General features: G+C 42.6%; 1 protein-coding gene across 1 annotated transcript in view; it reads left to right on the forward strand.

The window, feature by feature from the left end:
- LOC121585193 (neural proliferation differentiation and control protein 1) overlaps positions 1 to 12,953 on the forward strand; it is a 43,719-nt gene extending 30,766 nt beyond the window's left edge. The window contains exons 3-9 of the mRNA XM_041901615.2: positions 4,921 to 5,016; positions 5,413 to 5,637; positions 6,081 to 6,147; positions 7,508 to 7,592; positions 8,020 to 8,099; positions 10,024 to 10,123; positions 10,577 to 12,953. Of these exons, the coding sequence (XP_041757549.1) occupies positions 4,921 to 5,016; positions 5,413 to 5,637; positions 6,081 to 6,147; positions 7,508 to 7,592; positions 8,020 to 8,099; positions 10,024 to 10,123; positions 10,577 to 10,648 (725 nt within the window). The 3' untranslated portion in view covers positions 10,649 to 12,953. The remainder of the gene's footprint in view (positions 1 to 4,920; positions 5,017 to 5,412; positions 5,638 to 6,080; positions 6,148 to 7,507; positions 7,593 to 8,019; positions 8,100 to 10,023; positions 10,124 to 10,576) is intronic.
- The last annotated feature ends 2,741 nt before the right edge of the window (positions 12,954 to 15,694 follow it).

Consider the following 15,694-nt stretch of genomic DNA (forward strand, 5'->3'; position numbering starts at 1 on the left):
TTGAGACGTACCCCTGGATTTGCAGGTATACACACAGTCAATTCGCATTTAAATGGGATCCATTTTCCTAATGGCCATTATTTCTCTTCAGACACATGGACCGCAGGCACATGACTGAATTTAATGGCTAAGAATGCATCTCACGCAAACCACTTTTTATCTCTTCCACGCTTTCTGTCCCCTAGCTCTTCTTTCTCTTTTCTTCCCTCTATCTCTCTCACATTGCATGACCACAGCAGGAGGTGATGATAATAATGCAGTGTGGAGGAGTGCAGCAGGTGTGGAGCACGGCAGGTGATAACCATAGAAATAGAATCTCTAACGTTAGGTTCCCAGCATGCTCTTCATTTGATCTGTGGGTGGCTGAAGCTCTGGCTTGTTTTAATGCTGATCCCTATGCCACACCAAGGTCATGGCATATCCTCTCTCTCCCACTCACTTTCTCACTCAACGCAACAACAATTTCAAGAATTTTACTGAGTTACAGTTCATATAAGGAAATCAGTCATATGAAATAAATCCATTAGGCCCTAATCTGTGGATTTCACATGACTGGGCAGGGGCACAGACATGGGTGGGCCTGGGAGGGCACAGGCCCACCCACTTGGGAGACAGGCCCACCCACTGGGGAGCCAACCCACAAAAGGGCTTTATTACAGACAGAAATACTCCTCCGTTTCATCAGCTGTCCGGGTGGCTGGTCTCAGACGATCCGCAGGTGAGGAAGCCGGATGTGGAGGTCCTGGGCTGGCGTGGTTGAACGTGATCTGCGGTTGTGAGGCCGGTTGGAGGGACTGCCAAATTCTCTAAAACGAAATTGGAGGCAGCTTATGGTAGGGTGAATGTATTATCTTTGCAAAGGAGAAATGCTCACTAACAGGGATGTAAACAAAATTGTGCACAAAATTTGAGATAATCTTTTTGTGTGTATGGAAGATTTCTGGGATCTTTTATTTCAGCCCATGAAACATGGGACCAACACTTTACATGTTGCAGTAATATTTTTGTTCAGTGTATATATACATTTTTCTGTTAATCAGAAAACTTGGGGGGCCAAATTAAACCACCGCACGCAGGCTGCCAGTTGGGGAACCCTGCCCTGCAGTATAGCTCGCTCACTTACAAAACACCTGGAACAATTCTATGTAATACACTTGAGACCATGGCCACTAAGCACATAGGGCAAGCAGCAGACTATTTCCAGTAGACAATGGCTGCTAGACACATAGGGCAAACAGTTACCTATTTCAGGTCATTTCCCCCAAAACAAGGCAATATTAGCAGAGACAACATGTTCAAACAAGAGATTGGTCTTTACCCAGCCCCAACCACCCACTCGACAAACAGAGAACATTTTGAGGAAATGTGACAAAATATTATTAGAGCGTTGAGCTGCAGTATGACTCATATTTCTGTTGCCACTGTGTCCTGTGTGCCTCCCAAACACACCCTATTCCCTATGTTGTGCACTATTAACTGTTGTTTAAATCCCAGATTGCCACTTTAACTGTGGCCACCAGATTACTGGAAATTGCATCTGGAGATGACTAATTTGCATTGGTTTCAGGTGCAACATTTTCTCTGTCTCAAATATATTGTGTCCTGCTATCAATATGGAATAGATCAATAATATATGCATCACTGGCTTGCGTCATTAAGACCCATATGCCATCGACCACAGCTAGAAGGGAGCCAGACTGAAAAAGGGCTCTGTGGTTTTCAATTCAATACTTAATGACATTTACTCATTTCATATGACAGGACAGGAGACAAGCAGTGAGGCCTTTTGTCTTACTGTGTGAATAGAAAAAGAAACCAGATTTATCATGGTTCAACTATACATGTAGCCGATTCTAAACTCAACGATTTGCATTGGAGTTGAGCGGCGACTAGTGTGGACTGACTGGAGCTCCGACGTCACATAAAATTGTTTTTTTTTTATTAAAAAAAACAATAAACAACGTTGTTCTGTGTAATTGCAGACTATTCTTTGGGTGCTGAAATCAGTTTGTTACAAAAATATTTTTGTGACGTCGGAGCACCAGTCTGCTCACACCAGCTGCTGCTCAACTCCATCGTAAATCGTGTTGAGTTTAGTCGGCTACTATATGGGACTATTGAGCCCCATATTGGACGCGTCATAATACCCATAAAACCTAGCAGTCAAACATTGAAATGGTTCCAGTTGTTTTTCCACCATTCATTTTATCCATTGTAGATTTTAGAAACACTTCAAATAAGGGCTGTGTTTCGTGTAGCCTTACCCTGGTGTGACATTTTGATATCCATGTAAATCTCTCTCGGACAAGGTGGATTTTATCAATATATTCGACTCTTTACTCTGATTAAAAAATGCTAATTAGCATCAAAGTAGACATCATCCAAGACTACAAATCCATGCAAGCTGCTGCACGTCATCACACGTGGTCTGCGGTTGTGAGGCCGGTTGGACGTACTGCCAAATTCTCTAAAACAACGTTGGAGGCGGCTTATGTTCCTTTACGGTTCTTCATCTCTGAACCACGTATTTAGTCTGACTCTGACCCCCTCCTCCTCCTCTCCTCCCCCTCCTCCCCTCCCTCTTCTCTCCTCTCCCCTCCCTTTCTTGGCTCCTCTGTCTGTTGCCCTGGTTATGGTTTTCATTCATGATTTCGCTCTCATCTCCCTCCCTCTTTCTCTACTTCTCTCTCTCTCGCTCCCTCTCTCTCTCTCTCTCTCTCTCTCTCTCTCGTTCTCTCCCTACCTCTTCTGCCCTCCACCCACACGCTCAGAGCACCTCTGCATGGCAGAGACGCTGACCTATCCACCCACACACTGCGACACATTCCCCCACTCTCACTAATATGTGCTGTACAGACTCTCTCTTACACACAAATACAAGCATGCGTGCACACACACACTCTCTCTCACATACACACACTGCACCACTCTCCCACACACACACACATATGCACGAAAGCACCTCGCATTCACTCTCTCAAAGACACCCACCCACACAGATATTCTCTCTCTTTGACCCAGCCAGCACCATACCGTATCACTGGCTTACTCAGTCTCATACATACACACACAACAGTACCACACACTGCACCAAAAAGCTGTCTGTCTCCGTGGAAAACGGAGCTACATTACGTCCACACACTCTAAAGCAAACATACCTTGCATGATCCCCCCCCACACACACACACACACACATTCTAACACTTACAGCACTGTGCTGCTATGCAGTTTATCACCTCACTGCTCTCACCTCACCTGTGAAACCAGCATCATTAATTACTGTTGATATAGTAACCCTTTGATGAATCGCACACCAATCCAATGTAAGCAACATGCAGCATGTCGATTCTGCAAACACAAAGATATTTAATGCTTGTACAAGGCTGCAGTTTGTGTTTGCGCAATGATTTGATTTGGATCCTTACACTGATCGTCGACCCACTTGTTGTTGTAGGTGCATGTGTTTATCCACACTGGCCACATGAGGGCAGCATGGACGAGTGCTTTTTAACTGGAATTCCTCAAAAAGCTTGTTTCTCTCAAATTCTGAGCACAAGTTTGTTTACATCCCTATTAGTGAGCATTTCTCCTTTGCCAAGATAATCCATCCACCTGACAGGTGTGGCATATCAAGAAGTTGATTAAACAGCATGATTACACAGGTACACCTTGTGCTGGGGACAATAAAAGGTCACTCTAAAATGTGCAGTTTTGTCACACAACACCACAGATGTCTCAAGTTTTGAGGGAGCCTGCAAATGCTGACTGCAGGAATGTCCACCAGAGCTGTTGCCAGAGAATTTAGTGTTAATTTATCTACCATAAGCCGCCTCCAATGTCGTTTTAGAGAATTTGGCAGTACTTCCAACTGGCATCACAACTGCAGACCATGCCAGCCCAGGACCTCCACATCCGGCTTCTTCGCCTGCGGGATCGTCTGAGGGGGTGCTGAGTAGTATTTCTGTCTGTAATAAAGTCCTTTTGTGGGGAAAAACTCATTCTGATTGGCTGGGCCTGGCTCCCCAGTGTGTGGGCCTGGCTGCCAAATGGGTGGGCCTATGCCCTCCCAGGCCCACCCATGGCTGCACCCCTACCCAGTCATGGAAAATTCATAGATTAGGGCCTAATTTATTTATTTCAATTGATTGATTTCCTTAAATGAACTGTAACTCAGTAAAATCTTTGAAATTGTTGCATGTTGCGTTTTATATTTTTGGTCAGTAAAGATGCAATATGATGCATTTACATGATGACACTGTGTAATTCCATATGGCGGCCATGTTAGCTTCCCATTAAAGTGTATGCATCTGGAGTCAAGTACCAAAGACTCTGTATTTCCCTTAGTCAGCAGTGCTGTGGTTTTCCTGTTGATCTGACCCACAGCACTACTATTAATACAATTGTAGGACGAATAGACGCTTGATATTGTGGTTTTCCTGCTGATCTGCCACCCTTATTTATTTATTTCACCATTATTTAAACAAGTAAGCCAGTTGAGAACAAGTTCTCATTTACAACTGCGACCTGGCCAAGATAAAGCAAAGACCCACAGCACTACTATTAATACGATTATAGGACGAATAGACGCTTGATCTCTACAGTAGTGTGACTATGGCTCTGTGGCTGTATTATTTCGTAGCCTGTCATTCTGTATGGATATCAATCGCTTGTGCAGTTGATTAAGTGTAGCCTATGTTATCAGTATCTGATGACTGATTTGTTGTGGGAAAACATTCCCCATAGGCACTATGGTGGAGTAGGAGGTCATCATTGGTGACTGTAGATCTGACTCATACCTGCAATCACCTAGATGGTGGAGGAGGAATTGTTATCTCTCTGCATCTACCTCTGTCTTCTCCTCTCTCCTCTCGTTGTAATCATTGAAACCCAATGACCAAGATATCATCTTTCTCCTTTCAGCGGGCAAAGTGACCACGTTCCCTGAAGTGGATGAGGAGATAGACTTCCTGTCCACCATCATCAGCCAACAGAAGGAGTCAGGGGTCAAACATCCAGGTGAGAGGACAAACCTTTGGCTTTACAGTGCCATACTTTTGACCAGAGCCCTATGGTCTGCAGGTGCCCGGCCCGCCACAAGGAGTCACTAGAGCGCGATGAGCCAAGTAAAGCCCCCCTGGCCAAACCCTCCCCTAACCCGGACGACGCTGGGCCAATTGTGTGCCGCCCTATGGGACCCCAGGTCACGGCCGGTTGTGACACAGCCTGGGATCGAACCCGGGTCTGTAGTGATGCCTTAGACCGCTGCACCACTCGGGAGGCCCGATTGACAAATGTTTTAATTGCATAGTATTAGCATAATGTGACCAGAATTACCATATAATTTGCTATATTAGTAGTATAGTTTTCCTTGCTATCAATTACCATGAATTCTCTCCTTTTTGTATCTCCTAGCTCCTCTCTCTCAGGATTTTTCCAAAGCCGAGGAGGATGACAGATCCATGATCCTCACCCAACAGCCTACCACAGAGCAGCCTGCGACACACAGCACCACTACAGCCCCGAATAACACGACTACAGCCACCCCCACAATGACAGCGCCCACCACCACCCACATCCCAGCAGTTCGTAGAGGGCCCCTGATCATCCCTTACCCCTCCAACAATCATGTGTTTATTGGCATGTAACCTTCCTTATTACTTTTTATGTTTTGCTAAATGCTTTCCTCTGTATATATATATGAGTCCAGAACGTTCCAGTATTATCGACACATTTCTCATGGAGATTTTGAACAGGGGAACCATTCTTCCCCAATCTGAGGTTTTTCCACATCCTGATTATCTTGTGAATGCTGCATTGACTTTAACTGCTCTATGCTCTTAACTGAAGTTTCGATTGCCCCAAATGGCACCATATTCCCAGGGTGCAATTTGGGATGCACACAAACTTGTGAATGGACTATCTTTCCTGTCCCCCTTACTTCTCCTAGTCCATGAAGTAACCCAGGCAGTGTCTGTTGTTCTTCTCTTCTGATCTATACCCTTTAATAGATATGTCTTCCCTTTCCTCTACCAGCCGTTTCCATCCTATTTTCCTAACACCCTTTCTTTACCTCTTTACAGTCGTGACCAGTGTGTTTGTGGTCATGGGATCTGTGGCCTTGCTCTTGGCTGGCGTCTGTTGGATCAGGTAAAATTCTCCCTACATCTGCATCTTGGTCCAGTTGACTTTAGTTTGTTACATGTTGTGTGGTGCTTTACAGTACATTGACTTAACCGTTTTCTGAACGGACAGTTTGGTATGTTTCTAGTAATCACGTTGTTGCTTCGTTTTAGTGTACGTTTAATGTGCTGATTGTAAATTGTATGCACTTCAGTTGTATAGACGAGTAGAGATTTACTCAATTTAACCGTTTTAGAGTCTCGACTGACTCAGTATTAATAAACAACTGAGGCTTAACTGGCTACATGACAATATCTGTAAAATGATTACAAAGCAAATTCAGGGAGATTAGATTTATATTGGTTTAAACTTTAATCCAGGGCTCAAAACTGCGACCAAAATCCTCACATTTGCGACCCTTTGACTTGGCAGTGCGACACCAATGTTTTTAGCTGGTTATGTTTTTGGTTCACAAATGTTTTTTTTGTTTTTTTTATCAATATTTATTCAAACATCAATCGGTATGCAACAATGGGTATGCAAACCAGGTATTCAAAAAGTTTGATCCAAAGTCTTAATTGACTTTGCGAGGCGCTATTCAGTCACCATGCGCTGTTTGAATGAACATTTCAAAAGACCTTCCCCAAAAAACTTTTAGCGAACTCTGCCATCACATCATGGCTACATTGTACAGTACAAAACACCGCTAGCCAAACACAACTATCTCTTCTGGTGTAGTTTAAGCATTGTTCTGGACTTAAAATAAAATATTTCAAAAGTGAAAACCTGAAAGAACTTGGAGAAACCAGGGAAAATTTCAATAGGGCCCTACAACTGTTCAAAATCTCGAACAATAATACCCTTTTTGAGATTGCGTAAAGGTTAAATTTTTTCCCTCCAATCAATGCAAATATGATATTGTCAAGTTAAAATGTCATTATTTGTGTATGGAGGGTAGGTCATTATAGGCTACTTGCTCAGCCCGCAAATTTAAAGATGACATTTATATGATGCGCGCATCATCTGCTTTACCGGGGCAGTATTTTTTTATTGTGGCTAGTAGCTTTCAGTTGGCACTGGCCCAGTGTGCCACTGGCAAATTTACCTGAATGTCAAGCCCTACAAGGGCATGGTAATTTAAAAGCTGGCTAGTCATTAGCCTAGTTCTGTATGGAATGCAGGTACAATATGGGACACAGGTCAGGTCAGAATTGGTGCCATCAACTGAAAAAAGTTAGTCTGTAATCTATTCCATGTTATAACAAATGCTGACAAAGAAGAAATAACATTTTACAAAATAGAACCACATTCATCACAGTTGGATGTCCAATGTACAATGTGCTGGGTATAGCATAGAACTAACTCTGATGTCCCTGTATCATCTCAGGTTGCAGAGAGGTGTGCGTCTGGCTCAGAAGGTAGACTACCCTGCTTATGGGGGTATGAGGCCCCATTCCTATGACAACAATGTGGTGAGTACAGCACACAATCGCATTACAAAGTCATGGTTATAATAGAAATCATAGAAATGTTATTTTAGAAAAAAAAATCCTATGTTATCTTTCATGTTAAGTTTGTATTTTTATTTATCTATTTTATTGCCTCTTGTTTGTTTTTTATCTTCATTGTATTGTTTTACTGTAAAGTGTGTTTCGATTTTAAATGCACTTTAAATAAAGTTTGATTTGATTTGGCAACACAATACCATACTAATCACATTGAAACAATCAAATGTTCTGTACAATAATGTTCTATTGAAACAGTCCCAAATGGCACCCGTTTCCTATATAGTCTGGTCAAAAGTAATGTACTGTGTAGGGAGTAGGGTGCCATCTGGGATACAGATATTGTCTGGTGGAGTACCATGCCCTCTAATGTAATCTTGTGCCCTGCCTGAAGCCTGGGGATAAGAGGCTGGCTCAGAGTGCTCAGATGTACCACTACCAACACCAGAAACAGCAGATGCTCTCCCTGGAGAAGTGAGTCATGCCCCTGGCCTTCTAGCTCCAGTCTGTCCGTCTGTCTGGTAACCAGACATACAGTGGGGGAAAAAAGTATTTGATCCCCTGCTGATTTTGTACGTTTGCCCACTGACAAAGTCATGATCAGTCTATAATTTTAATGGTAGGTTTATTTGAACAGTGAGAGACAGAATAACAACAACAAAATCCAGAAAAACGCATATCAAAAATGTTATAAATTGATTTGCATTTTAATGAGGGAAATAATTATTTGACCCCTCTGCAAAACGTGACAGTACTTGGTGGCAAAACCCTTGTTGGCAATCACAGAGGTCAGACGTTTCCAGGTTTGCACACATCTCAGGAGAGATTTTGTTCCACTCCTCTTTGCAGATCTTCTCCAAGTCATTAAGGTTTCGAGGCTGACGTTTGGCAACTCGAACCTTCAGCTCCCTCCACAGAATTTCTATGGGATTAAGGTCTGGAGACTGGCTAGGCCACTCCAGGACCTTAATGTGCCTCTTCTTGAGCCACTCCTTTGTTGCCTTGGCCGTGTGTTTTGGGTCATTGTCATGCTGGAATACCCATCCACGACCCATTTTCAATGCACTGGCTGAGGGAAGGAGGTTCTCACCCAAGATTTGACGGTACATGGCCCTGTCCATCGTCCCTTTGATGCGGTGAAGTTGTCCTGTCCCCTTAGCAGAAAAACACCCCCAAAGCATAATGTTTCCACCTCCGTGTTTGACGGTGGGGATGGTGTTCTTGCGGTCATAGGCAGCATTCCTCCTCCTCCAAACACGGCGAGTTGAGTTGATGCCAAAGAGCTTGATTTTGGTCTCATCTGACCACAACACTTTCACCCAGTTCTCCTCTGAATCATTCAGATGTTCATTGGCAAACTTCAGACGGCCCTGTATATGTGCTTTCTTGAGCAGGTGGACCTTGCGGGCGCTGCAGGATTTCAGTCCTTCACGGCGTAGTGTGTTACCAATTGTTTTCTTGGTGACTATGGTCCCAGCAGCCTTGAGATCATTGACAAGATCCTCCCGTGTAGTTCTGGGGTGATTCCTCAAAGTTCTCATGATCATTGCAACTCCACGAGGTGAGATCTTGCATGGAGCCCCAGGTCGAGGGAGATTGACAGTTCTTTTGTGTTTCTTCCATTTGCGAATAATCGCACCAACTGATGTCACCTTCTCACCAAGCTGCTTGGCGATGGTCTTGTAGCCCATTCCAGCCTTGTGTAGGTCAGCAATCTTGTCCCTGACATCCTTGGAGAGCTCTTTGGTCTTGGCCATGGTGGAGAGTTTGGAATCTGATTGATTGATTGCTTCTGTGGACAGGTGTCTTTTATACAGGTAACAAACTGAGATTAGGAGCACTCCCTTTAAGAGTGTGCTCCTAATCTCAGCTCGTTACCTGTATAAAAGACACCTGGGAGCCAGAAATCTTTCTGATTGAGAGGGGGTCAAATACTTATTTCCCTCATTAAAATGCAAATCAATTTATAACATTTTTGATGTATTTTTCTGTATTTTGTTGTTGTTATTCTCTATCTCACTGTTCAAATAAACCTACCATTAAAATTATAGACTGATAATTTCTTTGTCAGTGGGCAAACGTACAAAATCAGCAGGGGATCAAATACTTTTTTCCCTCACTGTCCCTGGCTGTCTGAAAATGTTACTAGCTGTCAATTCCTTGTTTCCTCCTTTGTAAAGCTACTTGGTGGCGCTCCAATGTGTTTTAACAGGAATTGAGGGGAAAAGGACAGCGGAAGAAAGCTATTAACGTTTCCAGACACAGCCCATGTCTCGCCTCTCCTTCTCCTCCCCTGTCCTCCTGTCAGTCTATATCAGGGTGAATTGTGGGTTGTGGTGTGATGTTTGGATACCTCCATGACTCAGTGTTCTGTTCTGTATTTTTTCTTCTTCTCCAGACACAGGGATGAACCCAAGGTGCCTGACTCTGGGGCCACGTCAGATGAGGAGAATGAGGATGGGGATTTCACGGTGTACGAGTGCCCTGGACTGGCCCCGGTAAGAGACAGATGTACCTGGTGCACATATAGTGTACTGCATAGACATGCAGGACAGTAGCAGGCATGGTAGAGGCAACGATATGACTGATATCCAATATATATTTACCTCCTAGTTTGAATACATTTTAGTTAAAAACTGTACATTTATATTTTACACACAGTAGGCTACAGACCTCTCACTCTCTCGCACGCTCTCTCTCTCGCATTTGCTTTATTGGCATGACGTATTGATACATATTGCCAAAGCACAATGTTACATTAGAAAATAGAGCAATTAACAACAGAAAATGAACAGGGTATGTAAATCAGAACAGAATTATCAAGTAACAATTTTAATCTGGGGAGGGGGGAAATAAATGGACTAAATACTACTAATCATAGTTATATAAACTACATGTTCTTCCTCATCTCATGGCATGTTGCCACTAACTCTCTCTCTCTCTCTCTTTAGACGGGGGAAATGGAGGTGAAGAATCCTTTGTTTGATGATTCCACCCTTTACCTTCAGCGGAGCCACAAGTAACCCTGACAACCCTGGACATTCTGATATGCACCTATAAAAGATATCATCCTACATGTACAGGAAGATCAAATTACACTCACTCACACACCTACAAACACACATCAGGTTTCTCTCTCTAACCTGTCTCACATGATACACTCCTAACACGGCAGGGTGGCAAGTTTGTAAGGAGAGAAGAAGGGATGATTGGAAGTTGTGAGAAAGACGGACGTGAGAAGGAGGAAGAGGAGTGATGGACTGTATCGAAATGGCAGATTGAAGTGACATGCAGGTGAATCTCCTCTTGGATCGGACTGATATCTGGGTCCAATGACGTCTCTCGCACTCAGAAAACCTACATGATATTGTACCTTTCCGTTTGGCATAAAATATCCATTCCTTATTGTTATATGTTAGTGCTTATCTCTTGTGGAATTGATCTTGTAATATTCTTTGTACGTTTATCTGTCAAACATGTGCACACATCAGCCAACTAACTGACTGAGAGATTAGTGTATATGATGATGGATAAGATTCTCCAAGTTCTGCTCTCCCCTTCAGTCCTCAGCTCTGTGTCACACCTGTACAGAAGAACGCCTGGGTCATATTCACTAGAAACCAAACAGAAGAAAACTGACAAATAGGGAGGGACTATGCCTGAACTTTTCCAACAAGAAATGCTTTGTTTTCATTTTCCATTGCAAAAAGTATTGCTACGGTGTTCACTAATGAATACAACCCTGCTTTATACAACAGATACCCACAGACAGGTTCAATAGGTAGCTGTAGGGTTGACAACTGGTCCTAGAAATGATTATGGAACTGCAGAGCCTTTGAAACTGAGATGGGGAATGGTTGGCATAGTACAATTATAAGGCTGTCAATGCTAATCATTGGCCAAACTAAATGTCTGCATTCCAAACGGCACCTCATTCCCTACATACACATATATAGGGAATAAAGTGCCATTAATTATGCATCCTAAATATCTGAATAAACTCATTGACTTTCTTCATTACCAAAAAGGTAACTTTTTTAAATATAATTATTTTATTTGACTTTCATGTATACATGCAGCGCGTACGGTAAACCTGACCTGTTAAAGCTCTCTTATGTATCCATTATATTATCACTATGTATATGGTCCCTCTATGCATGACTGGGTTCTGCTGAAAAGGGATAAAAGTCTATATGCATTTGTTTGTTATTCAAGTTTCCTGTGTAAACTTGCTAATGATATTTAGATAACTTGAATGATTTCAAAGGAATTTGGAACTTCTTTACAGAACTCTGAAACAGAGCAACCCCATTGTGTACATATACAGTATCAGATTAATTAACATGGCTTGTCCCCATGATTTGTGATGTTTATGTAAATAGCCACGGACGTGTACTGTACAGAGATAGCAAACTGTCACTAATTATGTATTTGTACACATATTATTAGTCTATATTTCTGATTGCTGTGTCAAATGAACCTCTGTTTTCTTTAGCCTAAAGTGAGTCCCAAATTGCACCCCATTCCTTATATAGTGCATTACTTTTTATGAAGCCAGATAGGCCCTGGTCAAAAGTAGTGCACTATAGGGAATAGGGTGCCATTTGGGACATAGTCTTTTCAGAAGTTGCCTATTGCTGTTGTCTCTCAGGAACGCTGATGTCATTAGCTCTTCTATTTACTTAACCGTTTCCCTAACTCTCTGCCTCTTAACTCTCTCATACTGAAGGAAAAGGTAGTCCGACACATACTGCAACATGAATGATTTGTGGATGCAGACCATTTTATTTCCCCCTTTAGGCTTCAAGAACAATGTATGTAAGATAGAAAGAGGAGTCTCTTAGAATGGACCCATCCATTGATGTAGGCCTAGATGACTTACGGTTAAGATGCTGAACATTAAACCTTGACTTTTACCACATACCTACAGGTAACTGCCAGAATAAAGGAAACCCCAACATAAAGCGTCTTAATAGGAAGTTTTGCCACCACAAGCCTCCAGAACGGCTGCAATACACTTTGGCATAGATTCTACAAGTGTCTGGAACTCTATTGGAAGGACGTGACACCATTCTTCCACAATACATTCCATAATTTGATGTTTTGTTGATGGTGGAAGACGCTGTCTCGGGCCGCGCCAGAACCTCCCATAAGTGTTGAATTGGGTTGAGATCTGGTGACTGAGACACACACACCCTTTAAACCTTTCAGACCCCTCTTTCAAAATCACATATCTTTGCTTCTAGCCATTATAGCCAAAATAATGGGCAACTTGGCATTTTTATACATGACCCAAAGCATGATGGTATGTTAATTGCTTAAAGGCCCAGTGCAGTCAAATGTTTTGTATATACACTGAATGCACAAAACATTAGGAACACATTCCTAATATTGAGTTGCACCTCCTTTAACCCTCAGAACAGCCTCAATTCGTCAGGGCCTGGACTCTACAAGGTGTTGAAAGCGTTCCACAGGGATGCTGGCCCATGTTGACTCCAATGCTTCCCACAGTTGTGTCCAGTTGGCTGGATGTCGTTTGGGTGGTGGAACATTTTTGATACACACGGGAAACTTGAGTGTTGAAAAACCCAGCAGTGTTGCAGTTCTTGACACTCAAACCAGTGTGCCTGGAACCAACTACCATACCCTGTTTAAAGGCACCTAAATATTTTGGCCATTCACCCTCTGAATGGCACACACTCAATTGTCTCAAGGCTTAAAAATCATTCTTAAACCTGTCTCCCCTTCATCTACACTGATTGAAGTGGATTTAACAGGTGACATCAATAAGGGATCATACCTTTCACCTGGTCAGTCTGTCATGGATTTCCACACTGAGGTTGGAATAACACTGTAAAATTGTGAAAATTATGATAATGCCCTTTTAGTGTAAGAGCTGTTTGAAAAGACTGCCTGAGATTTCAGCCTGTTTTGGTGGGATGGAGTTTTGGCCTGCCTGGTGATATCACCAGGTGTAGTTAATAGACCAATAAGAAAGAGAGTTCCAAACCTCTCTGCCAATAACAGCTAGTTTTCAGTTTTCCCCTCCCCACTCAAACCACTTCCAGACCGTCCTAGCAAAGTTCTTGCTTGAGAAGTTGCTCTTTGCTAAGAAGCTCTTTTTTGATTATTGAGAAAAGCTACTGCATCAATATAAAGTACTTTGTATCCCTCATTTACTCTAGGGTTTCCTTTATTTTGGCAGTTACATGTACATCAATACTGTCCTCTAGGCCCTAGGGTTGCAAAATGCTGATACCTTCCCAAAATTCCCAGGTTTTTCCATTTCACGAATATGGATGGTTAAGAATCTCCAGGAGTGATTAGTGACTGCCCTTTTCTACAGTAAACTCCCCCTCTGGACTACAGGTTAATTAACAAACCAACCCTGAGAGATGAACAACCTCTTTTACTACTACTGGGATTGTTGAACATGATGCATGAAGACATATCAGAAAAATCTAATAAAATATTTATATTATCTTAACTGCAACATGGTCTGTGCTGTGTTTTTTTATGATATAATGGACTATCATGTTGGAAGATGATTTAAAGTTTCAAGTGAAGATTGTTTTTAAATGAAAACAACTAACTGGGATCTCCAAAAACCAAAATGTATGTTAATAGCCTTTAAAACAAGTAGTGATGTATTCTAAACTCACAAGAAATGCAGTGGTGGAAAAAGTACCCAATTGTCATACTTGAGTAAAAGTAAAGATACCTTGATAGAATATGACTCAAGCAAAAGTGAAAGTCACCCAGTAAAATACTGCTTGAGTAAAAGTCTAAGTATTTGGTTTTAAATGTACTTAAGTATCAAACATAAATGTAATTGCTAAAATATACTTAAGTATCAAAATATACTTAAGTATTATACTGAAGCAAACCAGACAGCACAATTTTCTTTCTTTATAAAAAAACTTTACAGATAGCCAGGCACACGCCAACACTCAGATATACAGTGCCTTCGGAAAGTATTCAGACCCCTTCCCTTTTTCCACCTATTGTTACGTTACAGCCTTATTCTAAAATTGATTAAATAAAAAACATACCTCAGCAATCTACACACAATACCCATAATGACAAAGCGAAAACAGGTTTGTAGACATTTTTGCTAATAAAAATAAATAAAATACAAAACAGAAATATCTTATTTACATAAGTATTCAGACCCTTTGCTATGAGACTCGAAATTGAGCTCAGGTGCATCCTGTTTTCATTGACGTGTACTCCGAGCATGTGCTGACCAACTGGCAAGTGTCTTCACTGACATTTTCAACCTCTCCCTGTCTGAGTCTGTAATACCAACATGTTTCAAGCAGACCACCATAGTCCCTGTGCCCAAGAACACTAAGGTAACCAGTCTAAATGACTACCGACCCGTAGCACTCACGTCTGTAGCCATGAAGTGCTTCAAAAGGCTGGTCATGGCTCACATCAACACCATTATCCCAGAAACACTAGACCCACTCCAATTTGCATATCGCCCCAACAGATCCACAGATGATGCAATCTCTATTGCGCTCCACACTGCCCATTCACACCTGGACAAAAGGAACACCTATGTGAGAATGCTATTCATTGACTACAGCTCAGCGTTCAACACCATAGTGCCCTCAAAGCTCATCACTAAGCTAAGGACCCTGGGGCTAAACACCTCCCTCTGCAACTGGATCCTGGACTTCCTGACGGGCCGCCCCCAAGTGGTAAGGGTAGGTAACAACACATCCGCCACACTGATCCTCAACACGGGGGCCCATCAGGGGTGCGTGCTCAGTCCCCTCCTGTACTCCCTGTTCACTCATGACTGCATGGCCAGGCACGACTCCAACACCATCATTAAGTTTGCCGATGACACAACAGTGGGAGGCCTGATCACCGACATTGACGAGACAGCCTATAGGGAGGAGGTCAGAGACCTGGCCGTGTGGTGCCAGGACAACAACCTCTCCCTCAACGTGATCAAGACAAAGGAGATGATTGTGGACTACAGGAAAAAGAAGAGGACCGAGCACGACCCCATTCTCATCAACAGGGCTGTAGTGGAGCAGGTTGAGAGCTTCAAGTTC

This window comes from Coregonus clupeaformis, chromosome 16 (genome assembly GCF_020615455.1).
Source record: "Coregonus clupeaformis isolate EN_2021a chromosome 16, ASM2061545v1, whole genome shotgun sequence".
NCBI lineage: Eukaryota > Metazoa > Chordata > Actinopteri > Salmoniformes > Salmonidae > Coregonus > Coregonus clupeaformis.